Source organism: Artibeus jamaicensis, unplaced genomic scaffold (genome assembly GCF_021234435.1).
Source record: "Artibeus jamaicensis isolate MK-2021 breed Jamaican fruit bat unplaced genomic scaffold, CSHL_Jam_final scaffold_369, whole genome shotgun sequence".
Lineage (NCBI taxonomy): Eukaryota > Metazoa > Chordata > Mammalia > Chiroptera > Phyllostomidae > Artibeus > Artibeus jamaicensis.
In genome coordinates, this window is record NW_026522042.1 from 29,679,815 (window position 1) to 29,696,198 (window position 16,384).

The window sequence follows — 16,384 nt, forward strand, 5'->3', positions numbered from 1 at the left end:
CCTGAGCAGGACACCTCTGCCACTGCACTGTCCTTGATTTGAAGCCACTGCACTGTCCTTGATTTGATGCCTCTGTTACCCTGCGGTGATCATCCTGCTGACAGTCCCTCTGCCCTCTGGCACCACCAGTACTGAGCCCTGTGCCCTCAGGGCTCAGTGTCCTTTCTGCAGCTGAGAGCCACAAGGAGCAGGACAGTGGGAAACTGCTGAGAGCAGCCTCCCCTCTCAGGGGAAGTATCCTTTTTCTCAGAAAGGCCACCGCTGCCGCAGGAGATATTAAATTTAAAGGGCAGAGAATGGTGCTGCCAAAGAAGCTACAGAAAAGGTTTCAAAATTCTGCTAAGACAGGCATCAGGAGAAAGAAGCCCCTGCCTGGTGGGAGCCGTGACTCACCATGTTGAATACGGCCATGGTTAAAATGATGGCCGTGGTGATGACCGTGAGGGAGATCCGCGGCCAGGGCCGGTTGGCAATGATGCCGGAGGACTTCAAAAGCCACAGGAGAGAGGCAGAGGCCTTTTTGCTGCATTGCTAGGAAGAGAGAGAAAGGGAAACAAATCCATTGTTATTTTGTGTATTCTGTCAAGCTTCTTAATGATACTTAAAACCACAAGATGAACCAACATTGTTCAAAGATGGAACCAACAAGTAGGCTCCATCCTCACCTGAGGGACCCTACCAGGTTACAAGCCTTGTTGTATTATGTTGGCATCATTGTTACAGAGTAAAAACAAATGAACTTTTTATGATAAATGTAAGTTATGCTTGTATATCTTTTAAAATAGACCTGAAATTATGTTTTTAAAAAATCTGGTAAAGAAAAATTATGCCTGTTAATTAAAAAATTAACACACATTACTCTAAAATTTTATACAAACTATTTTTTTATTTTATAACTTTAGTAATAAGTCTGTGTAATAATTAGATAATAAGTTTTTATATTTTCTGCCCTTAACATTTTCTGTATTTATGCCTTAACAGGCATAATAAAAAATTATTCCTGTTAATTGAGGGATGTCTTGGGTTTGCTTTATTCTTAAAAATATAAGCACTGCAATATGTTAAATACCAATATAACAACTGAGATTCTATAATACAAAATGAGAGGTGGATACGTAAGTTTAAAGAAGCAGCCCAGTGGCCCAGCATCAAACCCTTAGAGCTGTGAGACTTTCTGCAAGTTAATTATCCTCTTTAATTCTCCTAGGTCCTTCTCTGATTTCCCCCAGAGCCGTCTGGGAACATGAACTGCTCTGGACTCCAGGGGCTGCCAGGGGCTGCCAGGTGCCGAATCCAGGTGCAGGAAGCGCACACAGTAGGGGTTTGGAGATCATTTTCCCTGACAGCAGCAGTGGAGGAGCCAGATTTGTGTCTGGGCTCCTAGGCCTCCTCCCAAGAGCAGGGTTTGGATGGGCGGGGCTGGTGCCATTAAATATGTCATCCAATAAGATGCCCTTTAATGCTCTGAATATGCATTGTCTTGGAGGGTCACAGAGCTGGAAGGCCCCCACCTGAGGGTGCTTGTATCATTATAATTTAATGCACACTACTGCTGATAATATTAATACCACAGACCCCAATCAGATCCATGCCCTGGAGGAGATGCTAAAATAAAGTATACAAAGCAGAGATTCAAGTAAAATATTATAGTCATCTCTTAGAAGATGATAGCATTTGGTTTGATTTTGATAAATTAAAATAGTAGGTATTTGCAGCCTAATCGACTAGGATTAGTGTTTTTGTTTAAGAAAAATTATTAAAATAGATGATTTTGGGCCTGTATGCTAAAGTTATCAATAGATTTGATAATGAAAATGTTAAGGGCAGAAAATACAAAAACTTACTATCTAGTTATTGCACAGACTTATTACTAAAGTTATAAAATAAAAAATAGTTTGTACAAAATTTTAGAATAATGTGTGGTCATAATCAAAATAAGCAAAATAAGCTATCTAATAGGAATATATTCTGAGCAGAGATTAGTCACTTACTGAAACAGATGTGGGAGGACTCAGGTGAATTTTTTTTTTTTGCTCCTGCAACATGCTGGGCAATATTGCAAATCGGTGGCCCAGGTGCCACTGTCACAGGTGCCCACTGAACACATGGAAGGGTGTCGAGGAAAACTTACATGTTCCTATTTCCCCCAAGGAAGAAAACACTTGGAGCACCTCACTAAAGACATGTGGATCTGGCTTGCACTGGGTTCAGCACAATGAATTCAGGATGCAATCGATTCAATCCACTGTCCTGACTGGTCATCACGTGTGCCTCAAAGTAACCCCTTCTACTGTTTCTGAATGTATGAGAAATGGTCATTGTTCTCAAAGTGCGGGAGGAAGGCAGCTTCCCCAGTTTTCTAATTCCTATCACTAAGTTCAGGCAAAGTGACTAAACTGTGCTGAAATAGGAAGACTGGTAAACACTGCTGGTAAAGAAAAAGAAATCAAAGATAAAGAGATGAGTGCCCTGAACTACAGTGACACGTGGGGAAGAAGAGCAGAGAGATAAAGACGTTAGGGGAGCAGAAGAAACCAACTATAGGAAAAAGATGAGAACAAGGCTATGATATTAAAATAGAAGGGATCTAAGGAAAAATGGGAACATTGATTCGATGTGAAGCTCTCAATAAAAATTACAACTTGGATCTTGACGTGATAATTCACTTCAGTTTATTCTGTTTTGGGTCATTGATTCCAATAAATTCCTAGATGCAAAAATAAGTTTATAAAAATTTATACCATCCTAATGAAACATAAAGAATAATATCTCAAAGAACATTTTTGCATTTATTTAAAAGATGCTATTTGTATGGAAACGAGCCCAGGTTAGTCAGTCCAGGTGATCTTGGGTTTAATTACTGGCATAAATTTACCCAAATGTGTGTCTCCCCTTTCCTGATCTTCAGTGGCTCTCATGTCCTGTGATTGCCTCTTACTTACAGTGAGCTCACTGGGGACCTTCGGAAGTGCCCCTGGTGTTCATGCCACATCCACCCACTGACGAATATGGGATTGGTACTAATTGTAGTGGGAATGTAAGAGGAGAAAGAATATGAATTTATCTGAAAACCTTAGCCTGGAGATGGTGTTGGGGAAATGAGCAGTGTGGTTTGCCAGAAAGAGTGTGGGATGACTGTCAATGTTCTTCACCCACAACAGGAAAAAATTCTCCGCATAAAAATATAATCAAATGCTGATGCTCTATATTTGGATGAAAAAAGAAACAAGAAAAAATACCTCCACCAGAAATATTTTTCTTCCTTCTTTCCTTATTTTATTTTTTAATATTCTGCACTGAACACAACTGGTAGTCTCTCACTTCAAATGACTTATAATTTAATGCAATAATTATAAAAGAAGATTGCTTTTACAAATTCATTAGTGTCCATTTTAGAAATAAAATGAAGTATCTGAAAATAAGTAGGTGTTTGGATTAAGTGAAGTATCAATAAAATAAAGCCATTCAGGAAAGTTATAAATGTCACAGAGGCCGAGCAACACACTTTTATTACTAGAAAAACAAAGCTCATCTTAAAATCTCGCCTGAAAAACATAATGAAGTTTATCATATAAACACGCACTTCTGTATATTTGCCTAAAGAAACACCTTCTTCGGCATTTTAGTTGGCCAAGGACTGTATTTTTGAATGGCAGCAATAATCACTTGTAACATTTACTATCACAGAGACACTATGTGTGCTTTGCTTATTTAATTGCACTTGAATTTTCTCCAGAAAGACCTCTTTATTTTAATCAATCATAATTTACAAAATCGCCCTGCTGCTTTTGTATTCTCTGGGTGAGCCCCATTCCTCAGTCATTCATCCGTCACATGGCATCCACGGCCTCTCCACATCACATTTCATTGCTGAAATGCTTGTCTCTAGCCACAGGAAGAGCTGGTGGAGAACGGTGACCACTTTATACCAGTGTTTGTATGCCCCCAGGCAGCACAGCGCTTGGCAGACAGTAGCAACTCAACACATGCTTACTCAGAACACTCACCATCTTAAGATGAACCCTAAAAGAAGTTCCCAAAAGTCAGAAACAAAGAATAAGCTTGGTGCCGGGTGAACTGAAGCCGTGTGCTTGACCCAGGAGTGTCCTAAGACTGAATACAAGCTGCACAACCGGGGGTGGGATTTTGATGCCCAGGGGGGAAGAAGATGTTACCTTGAGTCTACAAGAGTGGGCAGCTGGGACTGAGAGCCTGGAATAAAACCAGAAGCCTCAAAAGGCTGTTTCCTCCATGTAAAGGAGATTAGAAAAGCTCCGCACACTAGCTCAGGGAAGTACCAACAAACTTCAGACGATAAATTCAAACTCTAAATGTGGGTGTTGGGTTTGAAATTACATGATCTATTTCATAATGTGAATTTCAAGTTGCGGGATTACTAATCAGTTCAAACACCAGAGCAAGTGCTTGGGGCTCTGGCAGAAGGAAGAACAACAGTGCTCAGAAATGATACTTTACATCACAGGGTGCAGGGCATGTCCCAGCTGTGGGGAAGCCATCCCCAATGAACATGGCCTCATAAAAAAAGACAAAACTACAAACTACCTGAGACGATGGACCTTATAAGGAAGACTCAACAGACATAACAGATAGTAGAGATAGCACAAGAGCTGTAGATATTATATCATTTTGAAATAGCCTATAAAATAAGATCAAATTAAAAAAGATGAGTTAGTGCCCATAATAAATGAGCACTTAGAAGAAAATAACAGATGTGCTTTAAAAATGAGCCACACAGACTCTCTGGAGATTAAAATGTAGTTATTGAAATTAAAAACCCAAGAGTTATACTCAAGACTTATCCTCAAGAGGGTGAAATGACTGTGAGGAATTAGCCCATGAAACAGCACAGAAAGATAAAGAGATGAAAAATACGACAGAGACACTGAGGCACAGAAGGTACAGTAAAACATTCAACATACTTGTCACGAGAGTTGGAGAAAGGTAGAACAAACACCAGGAAAGAAGCAAAGGGGATGCAGCCAAACGCTTTGTGGGCCTGGAGCAGAACGTGCTCTCTGTGGGAGAGGCGGCGCATGCAGTCCCAAACGGGAAAAATGAAAGTCTACCTGCACCTCAACACAGGGGATCTATCGCTCACGATGGACAAGTAACACATCCTACAGAAACAACCAGACAGAAAAGACAAATCAGTTAGCTACTCAATGGGTGAAAACAATTAGACTGTAGCTTTCTCCTGAGCATATTAACGTCCAGGAAAGTATGGGCTCGTGTTTTCAAAATGTTATAAAACTTATCATGTTATTATTTGTTGTGGAAAAACAGGTGATTTTCTTAAATTAAAAAGAAATTATTTATTTATTTTTAGAAAGAAGGGAAGGGAGGAGAAAAAGAGGGAGAGAAACATTGATGTGCGAGAAAAAACATCAATCATTTGCCTCTCGCACATCCCCAACCAGGCAACCTGGGCCCGCAACCCAGGTGTGCACCCTGATGGGAATCAAACCAGTGTCCTTTTGGTTTGCAAGATGATGCCCAACCCACTGAGACACACTGGTCAGGGCCAGACAATTTCCTTATACAAAAGGCCAGTGCGTGTTTTGTGCACAGATCTCAATGAACAGACTACAAAAGCAGTGATTCCCGTATTTGAGAATATGGACACTGAATCCTGGAGGAAGAAATGATGTTTATGAAAAAATGGTGGGACATTGGTAACTAACAGGAATACATAAAACATGAATTATGAAAGGAGTTTAACTCTGGAAAAATTTAAACAACATTCTTTGTCTTTCTGTTCTGTTTTATGGGTTATTTTCTCAGTTCTCATCATACCTTCAGTGTGACCAGTGAGTTTTTTATTTTAAAGTGAAAGATGGAAAATAATGATGATATTTAGAGATTGAGAGTTTGGTGCCTGTATTCTTCAACAAGAAGACAGAGATGTTAACAGGCTCCCTTAGTCACGTGCTCTTTGACATGTTTTACATTGATCACTAAAAGAAAGTAGAATATTTAATTTCCAAGTCACTAGAGGAAATAAAGGAGAATAAATAAAGCCAACTGGTCCCAGAGAAGGCAGGAAAGGAGAAAAAAATAAGTAGAAACAAAGAAGATGCCCCATAGGTTAAAAAGGAAGCAAAATAAAGTTGTAGCAGTAATTATAATACATATGAATATAGGGCACTTTTCAGGTAAAAGAGAGCTTTTTTGAACAGAGAAAATAACGTAAAGCTGGATGTTGTTTACCAGAGACCCACCTAAAACCTACATAAGGACAATGCAAAACTGAAGAAAAAGACAGAAAAAAGGCCACTGGGAATCACTAACCAAGAGAAATCTGGTGGTTAGACTGACATCTGAGAAAACAGACTTCAAGGAGAAGCACTGCTGTGGGGCAGAAAGCTTTCCTGTCAGCTGCTGTGTGGCCCTCGTCTCTTCCCAGGACAACCTCTGCATGTCCTCTGTGCTGCCTGGAGCGGGACTGTGAGGCTGGCCTCCGCCCGTTATCTCCGCCACCCACAGCAGGAGATTCTCACACCCAGGGAAAACGGTCTTCTGACATTTTCTAGCATTTTCACTGGGCTTATCTGGCATTGGTGTTTTAAAAGATGCTTTTTGAGCATTTTTTCTTTTGGTAGTATTTTTGGTTAGGGTCACTGCATTATATTTGTGACAGAGATAAATCCACTTCAGGCAGTTTAGAAAGTTAAATCTGGCAGTAAATGTACACATTATTGTTATCACTACTAAAACAATTATTTTAATTTTTATTGCTGATTATAATGAAAATGTGACTTGAATCTCTTATTCTACATCTTAGTTTCTTAGATAAAGTGGGTTGTTTTGATTATCAAATAAAATAATATATATGGAAATACTTTGAAGGACTCTGATATACGTAAAAACATTTTGCAAAGTAGTAACACCACCGATATTACTATAATATTTTAGAGTCTAAATCCACTTACATGGTAACTTTTTTCCTTCCATTTTACCAAATGTCTTTTAAGGCGGGGTTATACTTTCCCCAGAATCTAGTTTTAAATCCAATGGGCTAACAGCTGAAAAATGTGTACTAGGAAACTAGACCAGAGTAGAACACAAACAAGGTTCTGTGTGAGGTTATCCCCACTGCCCAGTGTGATTTTTACCAGCGAAGGCTCAGCAGTCGCCACAAGGTACCCTCAGCATCATGCTGGCCCGTGACCATGAATGTGGATGTCCCAGCCTAGTGCTGGGCACTTGTCTGCTGGCGACTCTCTCCACACACAGCCCAGCATCCTGGAACCTATCTCCAACTAATTATAAAAATTCTAGGCTTGATTCCAATTCTGGCTCCAACACCTTGCGCTACACTACAGAGCAAGTTTGTAGCACCTGCAAGCTTCTGTCTCATTAGTCATAAAGTGTGCATTCCTTCCAAAAGATCTTGTGAGGACAAATGAGCCAGAGTACGTAAAATACCTAGCAGAGTAAGTTGTCGTTTTTGATATGATATGATATGATATGATATATACTTTGTTGTTTGTAAACTGCAATGAGGTTGGATACAGAACTGTTAATGGGGATCTTGTCCATCATATGCAGTTTATACTGATTCTAAAGGACCTTAACTAAAGGCAGAAAACCTTTGCAGCTCCTACAGTTATCACATTCATGAGTCTGCTCCAAAGTCTCCATTTCCATTCTCAAGAGATTTGCTTATATCTCCTGCATTATTTCCCGTGGGTGGAAACTTCTAAATGACTGGAAATGGGAACTTACTGAAGGACATGAGCCTTCTGAGCCCTGGGTCCCTCATCCACAAAATGTCCAGCCGGACAAGGTTATCTCTGTTTCAGCTCTTGGGTTTACAATTCTGAAATGCTAACCAGCCTCTGCTGTAGAAAGCTAAGTACCTCATGAAGGTGCCAATACCAAGGTGCCTGCTGGGATAGGACAAGAGTGGACACCAAGATGATTGACCAGGATATCCCTAAGCCATGGACTTGCCAGAATTCAGAGCAAGGGTTGGTGACTATGAGCTGAATTCAGAGCAGCCAGCATGAAAGAAGTGGAGGGTGTGTGAGGACAGGGGAGGGATGTTTTCTGAGCAGTGGTGCCAGGAAGTCGCATTTGGGTACACCCAACATTCCTTGAAGCTCAAGGATAATGAACATTTATCTTGCCTTTCAAGTGCCTGACACACTACAAAGAACAAAACAGGGCTCAAGCAAACTCACTGACACTCTTTCCACCTAAAAAAATACAGATAAGAATACAAAATAGGAAGCCCAATCAGCAGGCACCAGGAAAGCTGGTGGTGGGAAAGGTGGGCTCTACGTAGTTGGTTAAGGAAGGTCAGAAGATGATTTTCAACTGAGGAGTCAGCATGCTGGAGTCAAGGAATCGTGGAAGAAGGAATTTCTTTTTTTTTTTCACAGAATATATTTTATTATTTTTTTTATTGATTATGCCATTACATTTGCTCTATTCCCCCCTCCCTTCCCCTCCACCCTGCATACCCCTCCCCCACCATTTCCCCCTTTAGTTCATGAACATGTGTCTCAAATTCTTTAGATTCTGTATTTCCCCTACTATTCTTACCCTCCCCCCATCTATTTTCTTTCTACTGTCTATGCTATTTATTTTCTGTACCTTCTCCCCCCTTCCCCTCCTCCCACTCCCCTGTTGCTTACCCTCCATGAGATCTTCATTTCTATGGTTCTGCTCCTGATCTAGCTATCCTCTTAGTTTGCTTTTGTTTTAGGTGTGGTTCTTAATAACTGTGAGTTTGCTATCCTTTCACTGTTCATCTTTTTTATCTTCTTTTTCTTAGGTAAGACCCTTTAACATTTCATATAGTAAGGGCTTGGTGATGATGAACTCCTTGAATTTGGTCTTATCTGAGAAGCACTTTATCTGTCCTTCCATTCTAAATGAAAGTTTTGCTAGGTAGAGCAATCTTGGTTGTAGATCTTTGGTTTTCATGACTTGGAATACCTCTGTCCAGCCCCTTCTTGCCTGTAAGGTCTCTTTTGAGAAATCAGCTGACAGTCTGATGGGAACTCCTTTGTAGGTGACTGTCCCCTTAGCTCTTGCTGCTTTCAGGATTCTCTCCTTCATTTTAATCTTGGCTAATGTAATTATGATGTGCCTTGGTGTGTTCCTTCTTGGGTCCAACTTCTTTGGGACTCTCTGAGCTTCCTGGATTTCTCGGAAGTCTATTTCCTTTGCCATCTTGGGGAAATTCTCCTTTATTATTTGTTCAATAATTTGAACAAATTATTTGAACAAATTTGTTCAATAAGTGAAATAATTTTTCAACTGGTGGTTGTGCCTTTCCCCCTTCTGGTACCCCTATAATTCGGATGTTGGAACGTTTAAAGATGTCCTGGAGGTTCAAGAAGGCAGCAAATGGAGGCCACTGTCTCACCACTGCTCACTCATTTACATATTCATTTACACACAGACAAGGAATTAACACAGGCTCTCAGGGCATGCCAACTGTGCCCGAGAACGGTGGCGTTGCGAAACAAGGGAGGTGCTCCATGGCCCTGCTGAGGGGAGGAAGGGGCGTGGCACCTCACAGAAACACTAGGAGTCTGGTAGTGCTGACTTAGTACATGCCCACTGAACGTGTTTCTGTGGTCAGCTTCCTGCTGGGTTCCCGGGAAGACGGGAAGCAAGGGTAGAAAACATTTCTCATCACCAGGAACCTATTATACGTAAAGGGAGAAAACAGTCATGCTCACAAAAGAGAGGGGGGGTCAAATGAGCTGTTATGTAATCAAGTATCAAATTATGTGGCACAGACCCTAAATCCCAAGGAGCTTGAAGACGGACCTGTCACAAGGGCTGGGGCAGTTTCTGGAAAGGTTTTTAGGAACTAAAGTGAACTCATCACATGGGCAAGAACTGAGCAGAACGTGGGGCAGGGCAGGGAGAGCAGCGCTGTGTCAGCCCACAGGGTGGGGGGGGCGTGGGTAGCAGGGGCCGCTCACAGCAGTAATGATAACACGCGCGTTCTCTGACATTTTCCCCAGAACATGTCACTGAACAGATACCTGTGGGATTTTTTTAATCAACAGGAAAAAAATTGCATTTCATTAGCACTCTTATTTTTGCCCATTTTTATTTTCCTACACTTAAAAAAAATCAACGCCAGCTGTACAATGGCCTGGCAATTTTAGTTACTTGTGTTGCATGTTCTGTATAACAAAGGTAAGGCTCTTGGCAGAAAAATATCGGTCAGGCTTAACTTTATTCAACCTCCTTGATGTAAGTTTTTACCTTAATTCTTCATTGACATTGATATTGAATATCAATATTAGTATCAATACTATCTTTGGCACTTGAGTTTTCAGAAGGTTAACATATGTTACTGGAAGGTGAATCTAGGGCATTATGCACTTTTTCATAAACTCAGTATTTAATCCACAATCAAATGCAAAGGTTAGTAAAACCTTGTACAAATTGATGGGTTCTCAAGAGGCGAGGGAGTGCGCAGTTAGGAAGCAGCAGTACATCTTCCAAGACCCTGCTGGAGTATCTGTGCTATACGTAGTTTCCAACTGAATCTGGGGGGTAGAATGGACACATGCTTAAGCATACTTAAAGGCTCCTTAGATTGTCTGTGCATTAATATGTTTGATGTTGACAGTTCAAAAAACCTTTTCGGAATTGCTTAAAACAAAACAAAACAAAGACCTCTTATTGGAATGAGAAAAGTTCCTTCTCAAATTTCAGCAGGATCGAGGGTTCCAGCTGGCCACAGCAGGGAGACTATCACAGAATTTACTAATTCAAGTTTAGAAAGACTAAACTGTGTTTGAGTATTGTCTTCCTGACCAATTTGCCAAAATACAAGCTTCTGGTGAAAACGAAGCAGGCACCATTTCTTCTGCAGCCTTAAAATTTTTCTGAGATACCAAACTTAAAAAAAGAACTCCAGAGAGGGGATGGGGGGGAGGGGAAGGGTTTTCAGAAACCACTATAAAGGACACATGGACAAAACCAAGGGGGAGGGTGTGATCAAGGAGGGAGGTGGGGATGGCTGAGGTGAGGGGAACAGTGGGGGGAAAATGCAGACAACTGTACTTGAACAATAAAAAAAGAACTCCTGAGAGTTTGGTTTGTGGGTGTCAGGGTCTTGAAAAGCCCCTGGGAATTGGAGGAAGCAGGCACTATGCATGTGGGACCTTGATCACCCCGAAGGACCACAGGGTGGGAACAGGAGGGGCCCAAAGCCATGAAAGGTTCCACAGTGAGGCTGAGAGGGGAGACATCTCATGAGAGCGGAGCGTTCCCACACACGCTGCAAAGTTGCTCTGGAGATTCATTTCCCAGTCTCCAGCATCATGTTCCTTTTCTACAGAAACTTAGTGGAAAGTAAAAAGTCAACTGGAAACCTTAAATACATACCATGCTCCTCCAACCCCACAGCTGGATTGCTTGGACTAGAAAATGAGAAGTATAGCTACTTAGGCAGAGTGATATAAGCTGCTTTAGAGTGAAGTTTGGATTTCCAACAGAATGACAAATGATAGTTTCTGTTCTAAAATTCCGAGAAATGGGGCTTCAAAATCCTTCTGGAGGCCAGGAAGACAAAGCGTGGTGCCCGAGAGCTTTCCACCCAAGGGAAATCTGACCATGGGAAATCAGGTTCTTTGCATACTAAGATTTTAGAAGTTGACAAGGATTCCCATGGGTCAACCAGTCCTCTCCTCTCTACAACCTACAGTATTTTCAGGGGAGTTTCAAGAAACGCCATGTGCATTCCAGGAAATCAGAAACCACAGTCCCACCTATGGAAGAGCTTCTAATCCAATTTAAATAATCTAAACCTTGATACAGCAAACAAAACCCACAAATGTTTGCAAAAGTACCAGCCAGAGAAGGCCAACAGTGGAGGCAGAAACATGCTTCAGAAGCTTAGCGCTTTTTGGGCCACATATTTCGACACAGACTGGAGTGCAGTGGATACCCGGGGCTCCAGGACTGCTCAGAGACCTAGGAGGCCATTCTGTCACTGACAGAATTTGTAACATTAAAATTTCGGTTAACAGAAATCATGGAAATGTCTCCAGAGGCTGCCCATGAACTCTGCCCAAAATCTGGCTCCTGTGCAATGAATAAGATGAGGCATTGACTCTTTTTTGAGATTTCTGTCCCACATGGCTGGCCTCTTTGGAGTGCTCTTACTGCTTCGGCCTCAAGAAAACATGTAGTTTTACTTCTTATACCCAGAACTAGCAATTAAACCACAAGAGCTCACAAGGATTGGCTCAAATTCAAACACTAAAAAGATATATTTGTACATTGATAAATTTTGGCATCCTAAAATTTTAATATCTGGAAAACGGGTATAAAAAATCTAAGATCTATTTGGTTTGAATTTTAATTCCCTGTACAACAAACCTTCCTATTATACTTACAGTTGCCATTATAAATACTCTGAAAACACAGAGGAGATGCTAAAAATGCTGACAGAAACAAATAGACATAATTACAATTTTATAATGTGACATCCAGCATCTCAAATAATCTTCGAATTAGTGTCTTGTTGTGCACGAGCTGCCTCAGTTTGTGTTCTGGGCAGCTGGCACAAGGGACACATGTTTGCATACTGGGATCTGCACCTCTTGACATGGTAAGTCAACAAGCTTCCTGTTTTCAGAAATCAGTTTTCATTAAACGAGCCCAGTTTTCAAAGAAGTCCTATGTTTGAAATACGTACCAAAAGCTGTCCAGCAAAGCAGAGGAACAGGATAGAGGCCAGCAGCAGGAATGCAGCTCCAAAGGAGATCCCAAGAATGGAGGTTCTACCAAGAAAGAAACAAACAAAAACAGGTTACTGTGGGGACAGCTTCTATTACCCTGGAAAGCCACCAGTAATTTTTTCAGGCTAATGAGGACTTAATTAAATGAGAACTTCAATCCTCACTAATTTTTTGAGAAATGAAATGAAGGTAACACAAAACCAAAAACATGCCCAAACTAAAGTGTGTCCATGATTGTGTCTGATCAACTCGTTATGATGACTCATTAAAACTGCCCTCTAAACAACAGCTTTTTATTAAACGATAACTACCTTTCAGGACTTGACTATGCAACTGGCACTTCCTATCTCAGCACCCTCTTCCCTGCTGCTGAGTTTTGGCAGATGCTGCCTCCGGGGCAGCCTCGTCTGATGTCCTAAAGACCTCATTCCTGTTCACTTAGGAAACACAAAGTCTTCACCCTCCCCATGACCATACAACCAGATTCGACTTCCTTCAGCATAAATGCATCTAAATGTTTCCTAAGGTTCTCCCAAGGCTCCCTAGATGATGGCCTTTAGTCTTGCATGAACTGATGAACACGCAAGGTTTCTATGATCATGTGAAAAATGTGCCCACTAAGTTATAGATTGTGCTACCTACTGGTTACAAGTATTTATAAGAATTGTATACATTTCTGAAAGGACTTTTAAATAATTAAAAAAACTAAAGCCTCTTAAGACTTCATTTAATCTACGGGTAAAAGGGTTTTGGGGTTATCAAAATAGCTGAACCACAATGAGTAATCAAAGATGAAATTCAAATGGAACACTCAAGGGGAGGTCAGATATGTCTGAGACCACAGGGACTCTCAAGCTGATGACATTGGCTAGAGATACTGAAGATACAGAAGTTACTGAGAAGAGTAGCAACACCCTGAATGTAGACAGACAGAATGGAAGATTCAGATGCAAATCAGCAACAAGCTGAAATTACCAGCAAGTGCATAGCAGCGATCCTCGTGAGGAAGGAAACAAAGCAAGAAATCAGTGAACTGAGTAACATGCTCCCCTACACGCCCCCCTCCCCGCAATGATATCATGACGGGAAGGTTCCATACAGCCCACACACTCAGATTCCCACTCTATTACCAGAGAGGATAACACACCAGGCAAGCTCTACAAAAATCTGACTTCAAATCAATACTTGCTGTGACTCACTGATGTGCTGGGGACCGAGTTATCTCCTAGACATGATTCACAGAGCTTTCACATAAGTGGCCAGATAATGGCATTTGCTCTCATTTAATGAGTAACAGTAATCTCTCCTGGGAGGGTGCTTACACATCAGCTACACCTAGACTGTTGACTCGTCTCTTGCGCCAGGCCCATGTTAGGCTGTAATGATACAAAGATGAGTAAGATGCCACCCATATTTTTGGCTGCTTATAGCCTAGTAGAGATAAGCACTGTATGTCTCTTCACCTTATAGAATATTCTTCCCTAAGAATATCAGTCCTTAGACCCTGGTCAGAGGCCACAGAGGTCCTGGCTACTGGCCCCGGCTGCATCATCTCCCCAGCACAGATGCGAAGAGCCTCCTGCTTAGCCAGACAGTGGAGGGAGGGGAGTGTGGGGCAGTCCAGGTCTCAGAAGAATAGAGGGCTCTTGTCAGCCTGTGACTGAAGAGGGGTGCAGTAAGTCATCTGCTAAGCATTTGTTTGCCATCTTCTCATCCATTTTATTCTTATGAAATAAACTCTGATGGGTTTTGTTTGACTCTATGCTCACCTGGTTCCTCCTGAATGTCAAGGTAAGGCCAGCCGCACAAGGCTGAATTCAGAAACGTTATTTCTTTTTCTTAGGTCCGCAACTCTTTAATATCAAATGAGTAATCTCCTATTGAAAGTTGGTAAATCTCAACTGTTAAACCACGTGATGAGGTGGCGGTGATGGCATGATGGTGCGGTGACACAAGCTAATGCTCACAGAGCACTCACTGCGTGTTGAGCGTTGCTCCCAAGACTTTGTGTGCACAGTTCATTGACTCCTCACAAAAATCTTGGAGAGTAGTTAACATTTTCACCTCATTTTACCAAAAAGAAACTGAAACCCAGAGAAATTGGGAGACTTGCCCAAAGTTATATCTCTGTTAAGCGGTGTGGGTGGCATTTGCATCCATGAAATGTATTCCTGACCTGGGGTTACACTTGTCACATTTCTGCCACGCTTACTGGTTCTATTTCTTAAGTTAACTTGGTAATTTTCCTAGAAAGTTAGCCATTTATTTAGATGCTCAAATGTAAAATATTCTATGTAATATTCTCTTAAAATTTTCAAAGTCTCCATATTTGAAGTAATTTCTTCTTGCACTTTATGTTGTTTTTATCTTTAAATCAGGCATTTGAACCTGCATATTTTTCATTGTCTCAAAGGTTTTGGGTTATTATTAAAGTCTGCTTTCTGATAGTTTTCTGTATTATTAGTTTCTGATTTAACTTTAAAAACTGCTTCTTTCTCTATTTAAACTCATACTGTTCTTTTTCTTGATTGTTAGTTATTGCCAGTCTTTTGTATTGTCTAATAAATGTGCTGAAGCTCATAAATATTCTGATAATTACTGCTCTAGCCAAATCCCACAGCTTTGATTTATAGCTACTTACTGTCATTCTTTTCTAAAAATCCTATAATTTCAATTTTCATTTCTTTTTAATACAAGACTAATTCAGAAGTCTAACTTATAAATTCTACAAAGATTATTTTTGGTCTGTTCTTATTATTTCTAATCAACAGATTTGATCAGAGGTTGTGGTTATTATTTATATTTTGACCATTCATTTTTCTTCTAGATGGTGATAAATATGCTCTACTTCTATGATGGTTTATGGTTTTCTGAAAGTGACATGTATTTTTTTCTGGAAACAAAGCATGATCTCTAAATATATTATTCATGTGGCCTGAGAGTTAGGCAGACCACCAATGGGCTGACTTGTCGACTCAATTTTACAATGTATTAAAAGTTCCAAAAAGGATTCTGAATTTGTCAATATAGTTGAGCATTTTAATAGTTTATCTTTATTTCCCTCCAAGCAATGCTGTGGTGCGCAAAGCCGTATGACTGCTAAACTTTCTTAGCGACTGTACAAGAAGAGGTCTTTTTTCATGCTGGATGCCTTGCATTTGAATTCTGTATTGTCAGAAATTTATATTACTGCAATTTTTCTGTAAGGTGTTTCCCAGAATAGCTATCTTCTGTCTTTATTTCCAAACTTTATCTGTTAATTTTGGGTTGATCTCCTACACATACAACAGAAGTGGCCTTTGATTTGTAGCCTCAATCTTTGAGCTTCTTTCCTGGAACAGGAAATTTTATTCATTAACAATTATAAAATCTGTTAATATTTGACCAGTTCCTACCATCTTATTTTCTTAAAATGTTTGGTAGAATTCACACAGAAATCACCTAGGTGTGAATTTCTTGTGTGTCTGCATGTGAAAATTAAAAAAAATCAACTCTAATATATTTAATATTATACACACACTTAAAATTTGTATTCTGTTATGTGTCAGATTTGATAGCTTGTCTTTTCAGTGAATTTTTCCATTTCATCTGAATTATAAATCTTCTTGGCCTTGAGTAATTTGCAACACTCCATATTTATC

General features: G+C 40.5%; 1 protein-coding gene across 2 annotated transcripts in view; it reads right to left on the minus strand.

The window, feature by feature from the left end:
* Nucleotides 1-16,384, minus strand: part of ADCY2 (adenylate cyclase 2) — a 355,653-nt gene that overhangs the window by 58,590 nt on the left and 280,679 nt on the right. For both annotated transcript variants that reach the window (XM_053657169.1, XM_053657168.1), the window contains 2 exons: nt 12,701-12,785; nt 394-531 (listed from right to left, as the gene is read on the minus strand). In XM_053657169.1, coding sequence (XP_053513144.1) covers nt 394-531; nt 12,701-12,785 — 223 coding nt within the window. The remainder of the gene's footprint in view (nt 1-393; nt 532-12,700; nt 12,786-16,384) is intronic.